This window comes from Archocentrus centrarchus, chromosome 10, assembly GCF_007364275.1.
Source record: "Archocentrus centrarchus isolate MPI-CPG fArcCen1 chromosome 10, fArcCen1, whole genome shotgun sequence".
In the NCBI taxonomy this organism is placed as follows: domain Eukaryota; kingdom Metazoa; phylum Chordata; class Actinopteri; order Cichliformes; family Cichlidae; genus Archocentrus; species Archocentrus centrarchus.
Genome location: NC_044355.1, coordinates 20586549 through 20603436, shown reverse-complemented (window position 1 = coordinate 20603436; position 16888 = coordinate 20586549). Strand labels below are relative to the sequence as shown.

General features: G+C 40.2%; 1 protein-coding gene across 1 annotated transcript in view; it reads right to left on the bottom strand.

Annotated features, from left to right (window-relative positions):
• LOC115786450 (glutamate receptor 3) overlaps window positions 1–16888 on the bottom strand; it is an 87647-nt gene that overhangs the window by 20339 nt on the left and 50420 nt on the right. Inside the window, exons 5-9 of the mRNA XM_030738599.1 lie at window positions 6467–6520; window positions 5234–5395; window positions 4308–4475; window positions 3843–3947; window positions 1725–1829 (exon numbers count right to left, since the gene is read on the bottom strand). Coding sequence (XP_030594459.1) covers window positions 1725–1829; window positions 3843–3947; window positions 4308–4475; window positions 5234–5395; window positions 6467–6520 — 594 coding nt within the window. The remainder of the gene's footprint in view (window positions 1–1724; window positions 1830–3842; window positions 3948–4307; window positions 4476–5233; window positions 5396–6466; window positions 6521–16888) is intronic.

The window sequence follows — 16888 nt, the reverse complement described above, 5'->3', positions numbered from 1 at the left end:
ATGCAGCCGTGCATACACAGATGATGCCCTGCGAATGCACAAATATGCACTGATAACAGCAGCGTGATCGAGTGGTCACACTGCTCTCATCAAGCGGTGGCAGCCAGCAAACACCAAGGCCAATGCACCCAACCCATTTTGAGCCCAAGGGTGCAACTCTGTGGCATAATAAAGAGAGTTAGTAAGAAAGGAGGATAATGTTTTTCATTTCAGTAGGAGATAATTTTTTTTTAAGTTTATCACTTCTTAGGGAGGTCACAGTAGGCCAGAATGCACTTTAATAGGGTTGGGAGTCATTGGTAAGCAAGGTGTAGGTCAGCTCAGAGGTGGGTGGGGATGGGGATGGGTTTCATAAGTAAATGCCAGTGACAGGAGAGGGATCAGAGAGTGCCCATCGTATCTTAACATATTCAAGCACATTGCATCAATGCGCAGTTAAAGGCTGTTTCATTCCAAAAAAAAAAAAAAAATTGAGAAATTAAAATTAAAAAAAGCTGTTGTTTGCCATCTAGGGAAAAAAAATGCAAATGAATACTCCATAAAATAAAATAACTACATCAGGAGAGCAGGAGCGTGCTAGTGTTCCTCTCCTTTTCAAAATGCCGGTGCAGCTCATCTTTTCTCTTACTGAGCACATCATCATCATTATCAAACAATAGGACCGCTCAGGAGAGCAGGCATTGTCATTACAGCCACACACAATTAGAGTGCAAGTAGGAGAGCAATGGTTTGTTTGTTCTGTGCTGAATGTATCCCCTCACCTTGGATCCACTGAGTATTTTGCTCTCGTTAACACACGTTTGCCTCCTGACTGTATTTTTTTAACCTGGAGATGTTAAATGTTTCCTCTTGCTATTGAGTGATGCTGGCTTACATCTTGGAATACAGATAAAGATCTAAATGCGCACAAATCCCACAGATACTCATCACTTTTCCAAACATTTTTCTTCACAATTTCGAAATGTTTGTTTGAAGAGAATGAGGTACTGCATCAGGTAATTAGAATGCCATTAAACAGTCAGTAAATATGCTTGCAGTGGAAGCTGTCCAATAAGCCTGAAATGTTTTGTTACTAAATACAGTTAAAAGAAAAATAAATGTAAAAATATGTCTGGTTGTCATGTGTTGCTTTGCGAAAATGCCTTCAATATGATCCTCCTTTAAAAATCTAACAGGAAGCTGCGTATACTTCAACACAGAACACACAAAGGAGCAGTACAAAATAAACTGAAGAGGTGATAACAAGGACAAAATACAACACCTTCTCATCCCCCTCCAATACTGTTTATTTCGCTTTGCCCCACTTGGGAAACCATTGCAGTATCATTCTGTCGTCATTCTACGGCCAGTCTATCCCAAGTGTCATTGAACATTTACTTGATGAGGACAGACAGGTCTACTTACGTATGCGTTTGTATGCTTTTTTTATATATATAAAACTGATGGAGTCAACCATAATCATTTATACCATTATTGTGATGTCACTGCTACGACAGGCCACTGAAGTATGGAAAATCAAAATGCTTTGACACCCACACGGATACAGTTGAAACACTCCTCCGTGTCGGACCGACTGTTTCAACATGTAGTGAGTGGATGGAAAGCAACACAAAAAAGATGTGGTTCTACCCGCCCAGGACAGAATGTATCACTCATTGGAATCAACACCATGACCTTGAGTGGCAGAATACGTGAAACATTTAAATTTTGCATGGAAAGTGTACCATAATAGTAGTGACCACAATCGTTCGGTTTTCCACTGAGGAGTCGTTGGAGACCTGCAGGTCCATAATATTTACAAATCGCGAGTACTCATTCCAGTACCCGATCTGCAAAGAGAAAACAGTGGTTAGTGATGCACCCAAACTCACAGTCAAGATATAAGTGAGCATATAGAAGAGAAATGAACAAATATTACAGGGGAATGCAGTGCTGCAGTGCTCATTAAAAAAAAACAGATCATTCCCTAGAGGCCTGCTGCCTCTGCCCTGATATTCAACCAACACAGTAGCGACTGAGCAGAGTACTAAAACAGACCAGATAAACACAAGTTTCACAGTAATCCAGACACAGGATACTGCATTTATACTTCTGCATTCAACATGCAGATAACTGTCACAATTACAAATTGTGTCTTTTATGATCTACCCAAATTCAGATACCCAACTGTGCAGGAACCGAACTGCCTCTTTGCAATACATGAGCATATGGCAACTTCAATCCCTTCCACCTTTTTATGGTAAATAATTGATATTCAGACCTGTGAACTGCATACACATTTAATAATTTAGCATAATATTGCAGTGGCTCCACAGTTTCCTCTGCGCAGTCCTGCCGCTGCAGTTATTCTGCATTCTGCTCTACAGATGCTTAAGTCAAACCAGTGTCAAGTGTTTGTTTGCCCATCTGAAATAATAGCTGCTCTGGCTCATGATGAAACGTGTTGCATATGTTGTTGCCAATAGTCTAACTGTTGCTGGCTTGGATTTTTCTTCTCTTCACATCTGGTCTGCATTTTTTTTTTCTTTCTTTTTTTTTTTTTTTTTTGCCTGAGATCTTTCATGTTTGGGACAAACAGGTGTACAACAGAGATTGAACACCAAGTGGGGGCGCTAGATAGCAGCATACGCCTCGAACTTGAGCTCCCAATCGTTACAGTTGTGGCTGTATTAAGTGCACTTGGCAGACTGGGGTGGGACGTTATTAAATGTTTATTCCAAGCTCTAGTCCTTGAGTGATATTTGAGAGGCTTTGCTCGGGGGACACGGCTGCTGGGACCTGTGTCATGGAGTGCTGCTCCAGTGGCACTGTCCCGATCTCACCCCAAGCAGCCGGGACAGACATCAGCCCATGCATCAATCGTGACAGTCACAGCTAAGAACCTTCATCCTCTAACTGTCACTGGGGTGACTGGGGCTCCAGGTCCATGACAAAGTGCCGCCCAGCCTGCCCAACTTGTCTCATCGTCCCTCGCTCCCTCACTCTCTCCCGCTGACCTCCTTTCTCCCCGGTCCCTCTCCCTGCTCTCTCCTCCTCTGTTTGACAGTGTGGGGATAGCTGTGAGGGCTTTGCAATGCTAATTGAAGTGTGGGCTTTAGAGGCCTGGGAGGCAGGCAGCATAATCACACATCACATCACACTGAGCCCACACTTATCCAGCTAACGAGAAATTCACAGCTGTCTCTTGGAACTCCAAAGAGGTTATGAAATAAAACCAGAGGTCATCATATGGTGCTGGTTATAATATGAATGTACCACTGGGAATTAGCATTTTGAAGAGGAGCCAGAGGAATTCTTGGATCCTCTTTACAGTAATTGGTTATTTGAATGGTGATTGCTGTCAGAAGAGGACTAAATATCAAATCTGTGCTATCCTACGGCAATGAAATAGCCGTCTATCATTCTTTTGATAGGGCAGTTTTAGCTATCAGATTGCAGGCTATGTGTGATTTGTGGGGCTTGTAATACTTGGCATAGCTCATCAGTGCTGCTACCTAACAGAGGTTGAGAAAGGCAATCAGCATTACTCTGTGCTGTCCTCTCAGCCCTGCTGGTCCCACCTGGCCCTCAGTACTTTAATAAATGGAGGCAGAGGCTTGCTTGAAAATGTTTTTCACTTTTGCACAATCATGCATTTGTCTCTAAATGGCTTGAAGCAACATGTGACCAACAGTAACCGAGTTCTGTTCTTTAGGGCAGAGAAATAAATCATTTATGAATTACACTTTGGCTAGATTCCATGATTTTGATGTGTGCCAGCTGTTTTTGAGAAAGCTGAGAATTACTATTTTTTTGATCAGGTCTGTATGTGACAGCTGATAGAAGCCACCGGTCTCTCTTACCTTCCTCGGCCCACCGGTTTTCATTTCATAAACATCTATGGTGTAATTGGTCCTGCGGCCATAGTTGTCAAACTGGATGTTCCCAGTCATCCCGTGCACTTGGACCTAATGGACAGACAGAAAGACAAAGCAGAATGTGCAGTAGATTTAACACAGGGTACATACTGTAGCTGGTATTAAGGTACTTTAGTCCATGGAACTACTGAAGTGCATGCTGTCTGTTAATCAAATGATGAACTGGATACGCTTTAATAAAAGATGTAGTTTTATGGTAATGAGGGCCTGGATTTGAGTGAGCTCTGTGCAGAGATATCTGCAGGCACAGGGAGGAGAATAGCTCTACACTCGCTTCCCTTCTCTCTGTCACTTTCCATCTTTATCACTCTCTCACTTGCTATTTGTGCTTCACTTCCTCCAGCCTTTTCTTTAGTTTTTAGCTTGTCACTCAGTCCCCCCTCCCCCTACCGTTTTGAGAGCTCTCTCGATGTCTATGCCTTGGCTCCAAGGTACAGCGGGATTGGCCAGGCAGTCTCCAGCACTGCCTCGACGAGAGACATCCACACGTTGGCGCCGCAGGTACCTGAATGCCTCTGCTATCACCAGGATTGCATCATGGGTCAAAGCTGAAGTGTACTGTACACACACACACACACACACACACACACACACACACACACACACACACACACACACACACACACACACACACGAAAGTCAAACAACAACAAAACACATTGAATTGGTGTGAAGCAAAAAAAAAAAAAAAAAGAGTGCTGCTTTTGTAGTAAAGCTGTTAAAATTAGACAATCCTGGTGGAATTGGTGCAGTCTATATGTTGCTGTCATGACTTGCATTTCAGCGCTTGCAGGGTGGGTCAGTGCGGGTGAAACCTCTGACAGCTTGCGCCTGCTAAAAATAGTTTGATTAGATAGATCGGATTAGAAAAGCCAGGACTTCTCTGAGGGTCAGGACCTCTTTGAAAACTTTTAGCGAGGAGAATTAAATAGAGAATTAATGCATGATTTTATCTCCCACGCACTTCCCTTCCAACTTCGCCTGACCTTTTCACCACTGAGGGTAGAGCCACTTGTTTGTTGACCACTGCACCGTGACAAAATCTAATTAAATGCCATTCAAAATCCATTTCTTTCTTGATTATTGTTTAATTAGATGTAAATTGAAGCAGCTATATAACCTTGGCTTGCACTGCCTATCAATATATCGATTGCTCTGAGGGATGCAAAGCTAAGACGGAGGAAGCAAAGGGTGGGAAGACAAGAGAATGACAAAGGCAAACAGAGGATGAGAGGAGAAGAACCAATAGACAGCACTTTAGAAGGGATGATCGTTGTACTCTGCATGCACAATGAAAGGCCTTGCAAGCATAGCACCTTCAGAGGAGTGTTTCGGGCTTCTGGGAATTCTCTTTCATCTAGCCGCTCCCAGCGCTGCATAAACTGCTGCACAATCGGGTTCTCAGGGTTGACTATCTGAAACCCTGAAATGTTGGCTCCACCGGCGAAGACTTTGTCCAGGCTCACATTAGAAAATCCCTGAGACGAGACAAAAGAGAAACGGGGAAGGATGAGACTCATGTAACTTGTTTTTCTTTGAGGATTTTTAATATAACCCGGGGCAAAGCTCCACAAAATATTAGCAGCTATTCTGGCAGTGCGTAAGGTGCATTTTATTAAGGATCCTGTGCTGTAGGAGAGAGCAGCATGTGTTTGCAATTACACTGAAGCAAATGTTTCTCTTCACACTTTGCGGTGTAACCTGAATTCATTTTCACATACACAACCAGCCAGTAGATACTTTAGAGTTTGTGTCATACCATGTAAAGACTAAATTTTTTACTTGAACCAGCTGGCCTACTTTCATTCAGAAAGCCTTGCCATGTTAAAAAAACAAACAAAAAAAAACTAACACTTTTTAATGCATTTCAAAAAATTATGCCGCTCCAGCTGCCTTTAAATTTCCTTCTTCACCCTGGAGCTCTGACAGTTATTTCTTTTTATGGTCAAATCACTGTTTTTTAAGTGCAGCATTGTGTCATGTTGTGCAAGGACATGAGTCTGACTGCTGCATAATCACATCTTCTAAAGTCGGAGAAATGGCAGCAGGAGATCAGCAAGTGAGAGCAGGGCCAGCCTTTCAGTTAAAAACGCTCATGCTAATATCAAGGCTAAATGAACATTACATTCCCAAGAGTAAGGGAAAAATATGGCTGCCCTCTACGGATCATTATAAAGGTTAAATCCTGTTTATTTATTGCTAAGGATGCTTGTTGATATTTAAATATGACTGTATTTTAAGCAGAATTGCAATGTAGTATAACTGTGGGACTGTGAATTATAAAACATGAGCAACAAACTTGAAAAGCCCTATATATATATATATATATATATATATATATATATATATATATATATATATATATATATATATATATATATATATATATATATATATATATATATATAAACTATATACAGCCCTATACAAAAGCCTTTAATCCACTTATTGTCCATGCACATTTGCGCTCCAGGCTGAGACTTAGCTCCATGCAGAAAAAAGCAGGTTTCACCCCCCACCCCCAGGGGAGCTGCATAGTTATTACTCACAAGATTGGCCAGAATGTAGTGGTAACCACGGCTGTTCTTCCCCAGGGTCACAACCTATGGGAGGAAAAACATCAATACAGTAAACCACCCATGAGATGAGAGCTAAGAACCAGGGCTAATGTAAGTGACTACAGCAATCTCAGTAAACGCAGCAGCGTCCGCCGAGCACACGGGATGCCGCCGTCATTTAAACAAAGCAAATTTTCTATGGAATAACAAGAAGGGGAGCGGTTGGGGGGAAGTATTCATTAAAGAGGAACTGATAATGAGAGAGAAACAGTAGCAACATGGAACATCCTTAAATATTCTGCTCACTTTTAAGTCATTCATGGTGCTGGAATATGAGTCCTGGGTAACTGCTGGACATAAGGTAGAAAGATGTTTCAAAGGAATTTATAGTGACAGAGTAAGATGTAGATCTCTCACTGCTTTGAAAATATCACACCTTTGGAGCATAACAGCATGTTTCAACCCACACAGTTTGTCTGAAAATAGTAAGTGGTGTTCTAAGCCATTCCATCACTGTGGTACTAACCATATGCTGCCTTTTATTCTAGATTTTCTTCTTTTTTTTTGCCCTGCAGATAAATCCAATAGTGAAACTCTAAACAGCCCTGGCTTTTCTGTGCATTACATGCTGGACAGGATTTTCAGCTGGACCTCATGAGGTCTGTTATTTATGAGTTTGCAGCCTTATGCGGACGGACTTCTGAGTGGCTGCCATGCAGAAACCTGTCAACCATGTCTCAGTTTTCATCTGCGTTCTACAAACAGAGCAACACAAGTTTACAGCAAAATCAGCATGTTTGCACATGTTCTGGCTCTGTCACAAAAACAAACTGTCAGTTTATCATCTGTTTGTGCACGCGTGTTAGGCTGGGGACGTTGGATATTTGTTACTGTGGATCGTTTATGACATTCCCGCAGAGTAGGAGAGAGTGATGAAAAGCACTCTTGCATCTTTGCATCTTTGCACACAGAAATTTTTGAAAAAGCATTTACAGTTTTACTTGTATTAAATACAATTGCGGCATCATTTTAACTCACCTGTGTGCATTGGTACGCAGTAGCACCAAATCATTAGACAATCTCCCTCACTTGGACTGAGTATTCCCCCCCCCCACCCCCCCAATAGAAAAAATAAAAAACAAACAAACCACTTGTCTCCTTGTGGACATTTGAAGGTTGTCCGTGAAGGGAAGAGACACACAGTGGTGCATGAGGGAGCGCAAACACACAGAGCCTTTCACTCATGCCATCAAACTGTTTGGGTGGGTCTGACAGCTTCCCCATCATTAAGGCTTTAAACTTCCACCACAGCAGAATGTCAGACAGACAAGTACAAACCAAAAAAAAAAAAAAAGGGAAATAGAAACAAAGGAGAAATGAGCTGATTATAATACAGAAATAGCCAGAGACGACTGTTAGAATCCATCAATCTCCTTCTAATGATTAAGTGACACAAAGCTTCATGAAAATAGCTCTCGGCAACACTTTTACTGCAGTGAAATCACAGCTAGACAGATCAGAGTAATTCTTCATGAGCCAATTTGAACTCTGAGCACTGCTGCATTTCCGTTGGACAAACAAAGCAGCTCCACTTTTCTTTTTCTTTTTTTTTTTTTTTTTCCACTGTGTGCTAACCTTGACTCTGGCCATAAGCCTCATCACACCTGCTCAGGAACTGGGCAAAGAAAGACCTCACCACCTGCCTGCAGCCTACAGCTCACAGCCAGCCTGGCAATAGCTACAAAAGGCAACCTTGGGATGGAGCGCAGTGAGACACTGATGACAGTGATACACATAACCTCCAGCCAGAGTACAGAAACCTTTCCCCTCAACCTCTTTAATTGAGCAGACAGAAAGACCCTTGGCTGCTCCAGTTGACACGGACAGAGTTCATTGTTAAATGAAAATTTCTTTTTAAAAGTCCATTTGAGAGTTATTTGTGTAATATCACAGTATTAATACAAACAATACTTAATCAGTTTGGAGAAGGAGAAATAAGTTCTAGTGTGTTTGTATTAGTCTTGAAGGGTAGAGCTGGGTATGACACACCTACCCAAACCTACATCTAGGGTATATAAGGGTATATAATTCTAATGAGCTTGAATGTCAATATTTGGTATGAATGCCTTTATTCTTCAGCACAGTCTGAACTCTCTGCGGCAGCTTTCTTGTAATTTCTGTAGTCTTCAGGAATAGTCCTCCAGGCTTCTTGAAGGACATTCAGAGTTCTTCTTTGGATGTTGGCGGCCCTTTGTTCTGTTCTCTGTCATGATGATCCCACACTGCTTCAATAATGTTTGGAGGCCAGTCCATGACTGATGCTGTTCCAATGTGCGTTTTTCTATCCAGGTATGTGTTTACTGCACTGGCAGTGATCAGTGTGATCATTGTCATGTTGCAAAATTAAGCCAATCAGATGCCACTGGCTGAAATGCAGCACCAAACCATGACAGAGCCCCCACCGTGTTTTACAGATGGCTGTAGACGCTCACTGTTGTACCTCTCTCCTGAACTCCTGTGTACATCTTGACGATGATTTGAACCAAAAATTTGACATTTGGATTCACTCCACAAGAACTGATTTTCAGTCCAGTTCTTGTGTATTTTGGCATGCCTCAAACTTTTCTCCGTTTCCCTTCCTTAAGAATGGCTTCATGACAGCCACCTTTCCACTGAGAACATTTCTGAGCTGGCTTTGGCAAAGAGTAGCTGCATCAAGTGAAGGGCCAGAAGCATCTCTGGGGTAGCTGTAGTTCAGGAGGTAGAGCAGGTCATCTACTAATCCAAAGGTTGGTAGTTCGATCCCTGCCTGCTCCAGTCTTTATGCCAAAATAGCCTTGGGCAAGATGTTGAACCCTGAGTTCCTGATGTGTTTGTCGGAGTGTGATTATTTGTATAAATGTTAGATAGAAAGCACTTAGACATAGAAAGTGCTTGTGTGAATGAGACATGCTGCATAAAATGCTTTGAGTGCTCATGTAGAGTAGAAAAGTCCATTTATCATCTCTCAGTTCGTGTGTCAGGGCTTTGCTGGATTTCTCCTATTTCTTAAGGACATGACTTTCAGACACTGTTCTTCTTCTGTAGATAGTTTTCAGGCTCTTTTGTTCTCCAATTTCCTCAAAATTTTTAAAGACACACTGCACACCATGCTGAGAGATGCCAAGTTTTCAGCTAATAGCTCTTTGAGAATCACCGTGTTGCAAAAGTACTATTTTATACCTGTAAAACCGTGTTATCTTCGCCATTTTTCAACTAAAGGAATTGGAACGAATTATGTGTTTTTGCAACAGGCTGTTTGCAACAGAGTGCCTAAATATATCATTTAAAATGGGTTCTTTACTAAGTTGTCCATTATGTGTAGACACAACCCTGGTTCTTCCCTTGAGTTAGGTGACTTTTTCATGCTTGGATGATTCAGTCAAACAAACAAAACAAAAAAAAAAACTCTGAAAATGATCAGGTGCAAGAACTGGACTGAACATGAGTGGAAAAGCTCCAATGTTCAAAGAAAAACTTTGAAGGACCTTCAGAAAGGCTGGAGAACTACTGCTGAAGATATAAATATATAAAGAAATGAGGGACTTGTGTACAGCACAGTGCATATATACTGTATCTGCAGAACATCAGCATCAGCCTTGGTGACTGTTATCTCTATACTGTATCATTACTGTCATTTTTATCAGTGTCAGTTTATCAGCTTATCGGCTGCTTCCCATTAATTTTGCGCTTGCAGATGTTTAAAGATATTGTCACGATGAACTAAAATACAGCGCGGTTCTCTTTATAATGAATATTGATTGGTTTCCCAGGGGAGTAAATGACAAAAAAAATCATAAACATATCAGTATTGATACTGACTATCAGCTAACTACAAAATTGTTATTTTGAACACTGATATTGACGTCTGCCCATTAACGTTATTCATTCACTCTGTAGGACATTCACTACATTACACTATATACAAAAATAGAAAGAATTACTTTCACTAAGTCCACCTACCAACAGTCAGTTGCAGTTTTAACAAATGGCGTACAGTGTATTAATTAGTAAGCTTCAGAGGTGTTGGTTGATGTTTTGCTGTTTGACTTTAATCGGGGCTAGCTCTTTCACCTGCCTACACTCTTTATGTAAATCTATGCTGAAAACAATAATGTGATATTTAATTTCACATTTTGCTCCTCAAAATAAATTGAGCTGTTGTTTACCATTATGTTTGACTTGGCTGCTGTAATTTTATCTTTCACAGATAATACAGACACCCTGGAATATTAGAAAACTATATTTAGTTGTTGATCCCCATCTTTAGAGGACACACTGCACTATCCACACAAACACGAGCTCACTGACCAATTATTCCATGTCCCAGTGACACTGAAGAGAAGTGCGTTTGGTGTGTTTACCCCTTCAGTAATTCCTCTTTTTAGTACACTTTACCTCTTGCACATCGATCCACTAGCTGGCCCCACTGCCATTTGTTCTGCTGCTGAAAGAGAGCCTGCATTTTGCAGACTGGAGTTTTCTTGAAAGCCTGACAGTTAGGATGACCTTGACTTTACCCTCATCCAGTCTCTGCCTGCTTCAGACCTACCAGACAGAGAGCCCTAAATGCAAAACTACAGCTACACATTTCTACTAAACATCTTCCTCCAGGTTTGACCTTTCCAGTGCAGAGTTTGCCACACAACACAGGAAGAGACAGAAGGAAAATGATATGTTCCCCAGAGTTTGAAAATCTCATACCATTCACTGTGAGGCACATGAAAGACAAGCAAATAATGATGCAGTGGTTTTCAGCCTCTCCCTGAACAATGAAAGCCCAGAATGTGTAACATAATTAACCTCATACAGTAGATTGTTATGGGGCTTCATAAAATAAATCTTTATCTAGTCTTCATAGTTTAAGAGTTGATTGATTATTTTAACTGAATGATGATTTTTTTTTTTAAGATTATTTAAAAAAAACAAACCCTGTTCAACAAAGAATACAAAGCACAAGGAAGAGGCTCACATTTTAAAAGCAGAAAACAGTGTTGTTTGATTTAACAGGCAAGCACTATTAAAATTAATTTTCTGTCAATCAACTAATCCATGTGCTGTAATTGGTACAGATCTGTGTTTTTAGTAAGGGTTGTCGGGGAAGGGGGTTAAACGGCGCAGCTGAACTTCCTCGAAAGAGTCAATACTCCATCAAAGGGAGCATTGACAGCAATGATGTGAAATCTGGTCATTCATTGATATATCTGTCATTATGCAAATTTCAAATGACCTAAAGTAATAAGAATTTTACAAAATTTTAAAAACCATACCAAAGGGTTTGAAAAAATATTTTGAAGTAATATATATTTTTACTCTAAAGCCAAACTCAGGAACAGGAATAGGTGTAAGGAAACAACAGCTGATAAATATTAATGCTTATGCTGCTGCAACTCACTTTTAGTGATAGTGGCTGCATTGCTGTGCTGTGATTTAATATTAAATGTCAGTCTGAGTAAGTCACATAGAGTGAAAGCTAAAATGTGTTATTTTCAGTCTCCCTTTTGGCTGATGAGTTGACATTAGCTAAAATTTAAAATTCACAGACTGGAAGGCTGCTGCTCATCTGGTGATCAAGATGTTGATGTGATATGCCTAAAGGTGTAACCCCGGGATTCTGAGTTTTCCTCTCCTCTAATGTCAGATGTTGGTTGCTTGTTTTTTTGTCAGTCTCATGTCACCAGAACTGATGCTTACAATATTTTTAAAAAACAAAATTCTGAAAAAGAAATGGAACTTGTTTTTTTTTTTAACCATAGGCAGCATATGTAAACAGTTAAACTGCTGTAAACAGTTGTTACGTAAACAGTTATCATAAATGTTAATCTGGTTCACACACATGTTAATTAGCAGTTTAACCATTCACAATAACCCACATTAGCCATCTGCTATGTTATCATTAAGGTAGCAGCTAGCAGCTTTGGATAATAAAACAATAACGTGGGAGCAAGGATCTTCCTGGGTAGTAGTATCGCAACTAAAGATTATTTTGGTAGTCGACTAATCTGTCAATTTTTAATGGATTAGTTGATTAGTCAACGATTATTTCAAGCTTACCTGCCCTGTCATAGTTGTGGGCCAGTGGCCCAGTGGGTTGAGTTCCTTTTTGTGCAGTTTTGTTTTGTTGTATTTTTCGGGTTGTGTTTCTGTCTATTTAGTTATTTGCATGTTATTCAGGTTTCTCTTCGTTTATCTTCCTGTCTGTGTTGTTCCCGTGTCTTGGTCCTTCTTTGTTTAGTTTCCCTTCCTGTTGTTTCCTTGTGTCAACATTCTGTCTCCATTTTCTTTTATTTTCTCCACCCTCCTCTGTTCCTTATTTTGTTCAGTTACTTTTTACGTCGTTGGTATTGTTGTTATTGGCAGACAATGGAGGGAATACTGCCCCCATATCTTCCTGTAGTGTATTGCAATTACAAAATCACGTACTGTACTTGGTTTTAGAATATGACACGTCGACATTAAAATTCCACATCAACTATTTTTATAGTCGCCATTGTCGATTATGTCTGTGAGTAGTTGCAGCCCTAAATTCCAGTGTTGTGACAAGCCTGCTGCTTATTGACTAACACACATTTTTTTTCCCCAAATATGCATAGAAATATTGACCATGTGTGTTTTTAAATATCCCAACAATACAAAGTGGCAAACCTAATGGCTAATTGAACATACAATAATTTGCAATGCAAATTTACACAAAGCATCTTGACATAGTTTGACTGTACTTTAGAACTCTGTATAAAAATGCCTGTAATTCTTAATGCAGTATTTATATTCAACCCCATCAATTAAAGCTGAAAGTCTGCACTTCAACTGCATCTTGATTGCTTCATTTCACACCTATTGTGGTAGTATACGTGGCCAAAATTGCGTGACACTGTCCATTGTTCATTTCTGGACCTCGTTGTATAATCTTGTGACGGTAGAGATGCCTAAGTGTTCCACTTCAAATAGGATGGGACAGAAGGGTGAATTTTAGTTTTATATGCTTTGATGTAAAAGGACTTTCGCCTTCTTCGGTCTCCCATTTTCACTTCAAGGCGCTTGTGGAAGTGCTTTTAGTGGAGCACTCCAATTAACAGCAAGTAGCGGCTGTGGCTGAGATGCTTTTCTTGGCAGCGGCGATATATGCCCCTGAAGAGAGCACAAGTGTTGGCCTTCCCCCAAATGCGGAACATTTTAGAAACACCTGACTCATATTCAAATGATTATGTCTATCATTGCGCTGAGGTACAAGAACAACTTAGAGTTTGATACCTTGGGAGGAAGAAATCACTGGAAATGTAGCTGAGACAGCCTCATGCTTGTGTGCCAAAACTCTAAAAGGGAAAGATGGCCTACTCTGTTTTTATTGAAAGTGATCGAGGTAATTTTGCATGACTGATAAGGTGGAAAGGGTTCCTCTGGTTTATATATTGCAATATTATACACATACAGTTATGGCAACATGTTCAAATCTCACAGTCACAGCTCATGGGTCTTAGCCTCTCATTCATTGGTTGAGTCAGCAGGTCACATTCTCTTTAATGATAACACTTTAATCCCATTTAATTCTATAATCGCGGTTAGTAAATGGCCCTGAACACCCAAGGTTGGTGTCAGGGATTTGAAAGCAGCACCTAGCTTTACATCAAGCAGGAAGGATTCAGTTATATTTCCATCAGCCCCTCTTTCAGCAACACGGGGACAACAAGCTGATTTTGAGATCAGAAGCGTCTTTTATATCAGTAGAGAGATTAGCTCACTTTCTTAGCAGTTTCCTCCTCCATCTGTTAGTGCAAACTCACATGCCAGGCAGTATCTCTTGGAAAAAAAAAAGGGGGCAAAGTAATCAAAGGACGTCGAATGCCGGGGAGGGTTTAAGGTGGTGCTTTATTTGTAACTCTGACATTGTCAGAGTGCATTTATTCAGATATTTTTTTTTCTTCCGTTCTTTAATACCTTCAGTCACATCCATGTTTGCCTGTATGTCACAATATGTCATCCCTGGCTTTTCACTGAGTCACCCACAACATTGATTGAGACTCTTCTTTTTATTGCAGACACTTTTCTTTTGTCTGCTGCTGGCGATCTGTCATCCATTCTTTCCCTCTCCCACTACTTCTTATCTCTCATGGTAAAATGTCCTACCCTTCTCTTAAATTTGATATCACACAAAGACTTGAGATTCTATAATACGTCCAGCTGTGGGTTTTCTCAGAATTCTTCACTGAGGAGCAGAAAAACGGATGGACGATCTCCAATTCTCCATGTGGGGAGGCAATGTGGCCACCCTTAATGCCTCTACAGGCAGCAAAATGTTGTTCTAACAAATCCCCCAAATGCACCTACTTTTTTTGTTTTGTTTTGTTTTTTGCTCTTTCACTGAATCCTTTTCACTTCTTATTGTTTTTTTTTTTTCCTTTTTCCTGCATGAAAATGCAGCTTTGTGGCTGGCAGGGTGCTCATTGCCAGCCTGTCTTAGAACAGCTTGCTTGCCCTGGGCCTGTCCAAGATGCCATTGTGTTTTTTTTATTTTTTTATTATTTTGCTTTTTTTTTCTTGCCTGCCTCTCTTTACACTAGTGATGAGCAGGTTGTTGCCTCTGAGCAGACTCCAGTACAGAAATCCCAGGAGAAGAGGCAGCCAGTGAGGAGAACAGAAACTGATAGATCTACGAGCAATCTCACTGATGAATCAGATTAGGCATGACAACACATACAGTCACATAAACAAGCATACACTCACGGGCTGAAATACATATACTCACAATTAAAACTGCCATCATAACAAGTGGTAGCAATACAGAGATGATCACTATTTGTTTACAGCGCTTCTTTAATACCATAAACATTTTGGTCCACGTATAGTATCATAAACCTAGACGATTCAATGAAACACATTGATTGGATATGTTTAGGAGAGCAGAGCTGCCAGAGATTCTAATATTTTAGTCGTAAGGGAAGGATTGCCATAGGGTTAATTTATCTGCAGTGCAGCATTGATGGAGAAGTCCTATAGACGATAAATCCTGAGTGGTTGTTACAGCATAAAATGATAATGGCCCGGGTATAGCATTCTCCTCAGCATCCCAAAACAAATTTGTAGGGACGCTCACTCAGCTCTCGTACAGGTAAACAAAAGTCGGCCTGATGCAGCAGTATGCAAATACTTCTCTTATGAAGCTTTTACATCATGTCGAATGAAAAACGAAGGGAATAAAAGTGATGTTCAGCCGGGTGGGTGGGTGGTTGCGCTCCGACCGCAGAAGAGGCGCGTTCTGTATCTTGTGTTTGTATGCAGAAACCTTCCTTCCCTTCAAGAATATGGTATACGAGCTAAAGCAAGTCAATTAATTGATTATGATTCCAGAAGGAGAGCGCAACTGCTTAAAATAACAATTTAATCATAGTAATTTAATCAAGAAAAAAAGGCCTTCTGGCTTCTCAAGTGTAAGTTTTCTTTTTTTAATCTTATTCATATGTTTTGTTATATTGCAAAGCTTTTTAAAGCTTTTAAAAAGCAGAACAGCCTTGCTGCTGAAAGCTGCTACACACAGAACTCCCCTTTGCTTTTATATAGTCAGTTATTCAGAAGAACCTGCAGATAATTAAGACTATTTTAGTAGATGATTTCTGATTAGATAATAAGCAATTTTCTTCAGGCGCAGCTATATTACATAGCAAACAAATTCTTTTTCTTTTAAAGGTAACCTGACAGCTAACCTGTCTGTTTGCTGTGTGTCTATACAACTAGTGGTAATACTGTTTGTAAAGCTGATGGTACCTGAATGGAACTGTGCACACAGAGATCTTTGACTCTTACATTATAACTGCTTCGCAGAATTCCCCACACTGCTGTTGATTTTCTTCAGACAATATGCTCTTAACACGCCGATGAATATATGTAGGCTAACCCTGAACTCTAGTATATTTTACTGTAGTACCGAGTTGTCTATGGCACAATATGCTGTACTTAAGCTACCGATATTACAAATACTCATTGTGCACAATGACCCATTTTTAAGTGTGCAGATTTGTGTCATGACTGTGTAACTGTAACTGTGATGCATTAACATGAGAGCAGCAGTTATTAGCTCTTAAAATACAGAAATACAGAAAAGAAGTAACTATAAATATACTGAAATTATGATGGAATATGATAGATATGTTATATCTGCGGGTAATCTAATGATATAAAGTAAAAAAGCAAACCTTTGAGAAAAAAAAAAACATGTTTAGGGATGTATAGAATAAATATACTTTTATACTGTACTGATATTTGGAAGAGTGAACCAGCAGAGCATTCACAGGAACTGTAACAAAAATGGTGTTAATGATGAGCAGTAACAGAGGTTTCTCTTTCTGTGCAATAATTGTACTGAATTGTGCAAGTTTGTGA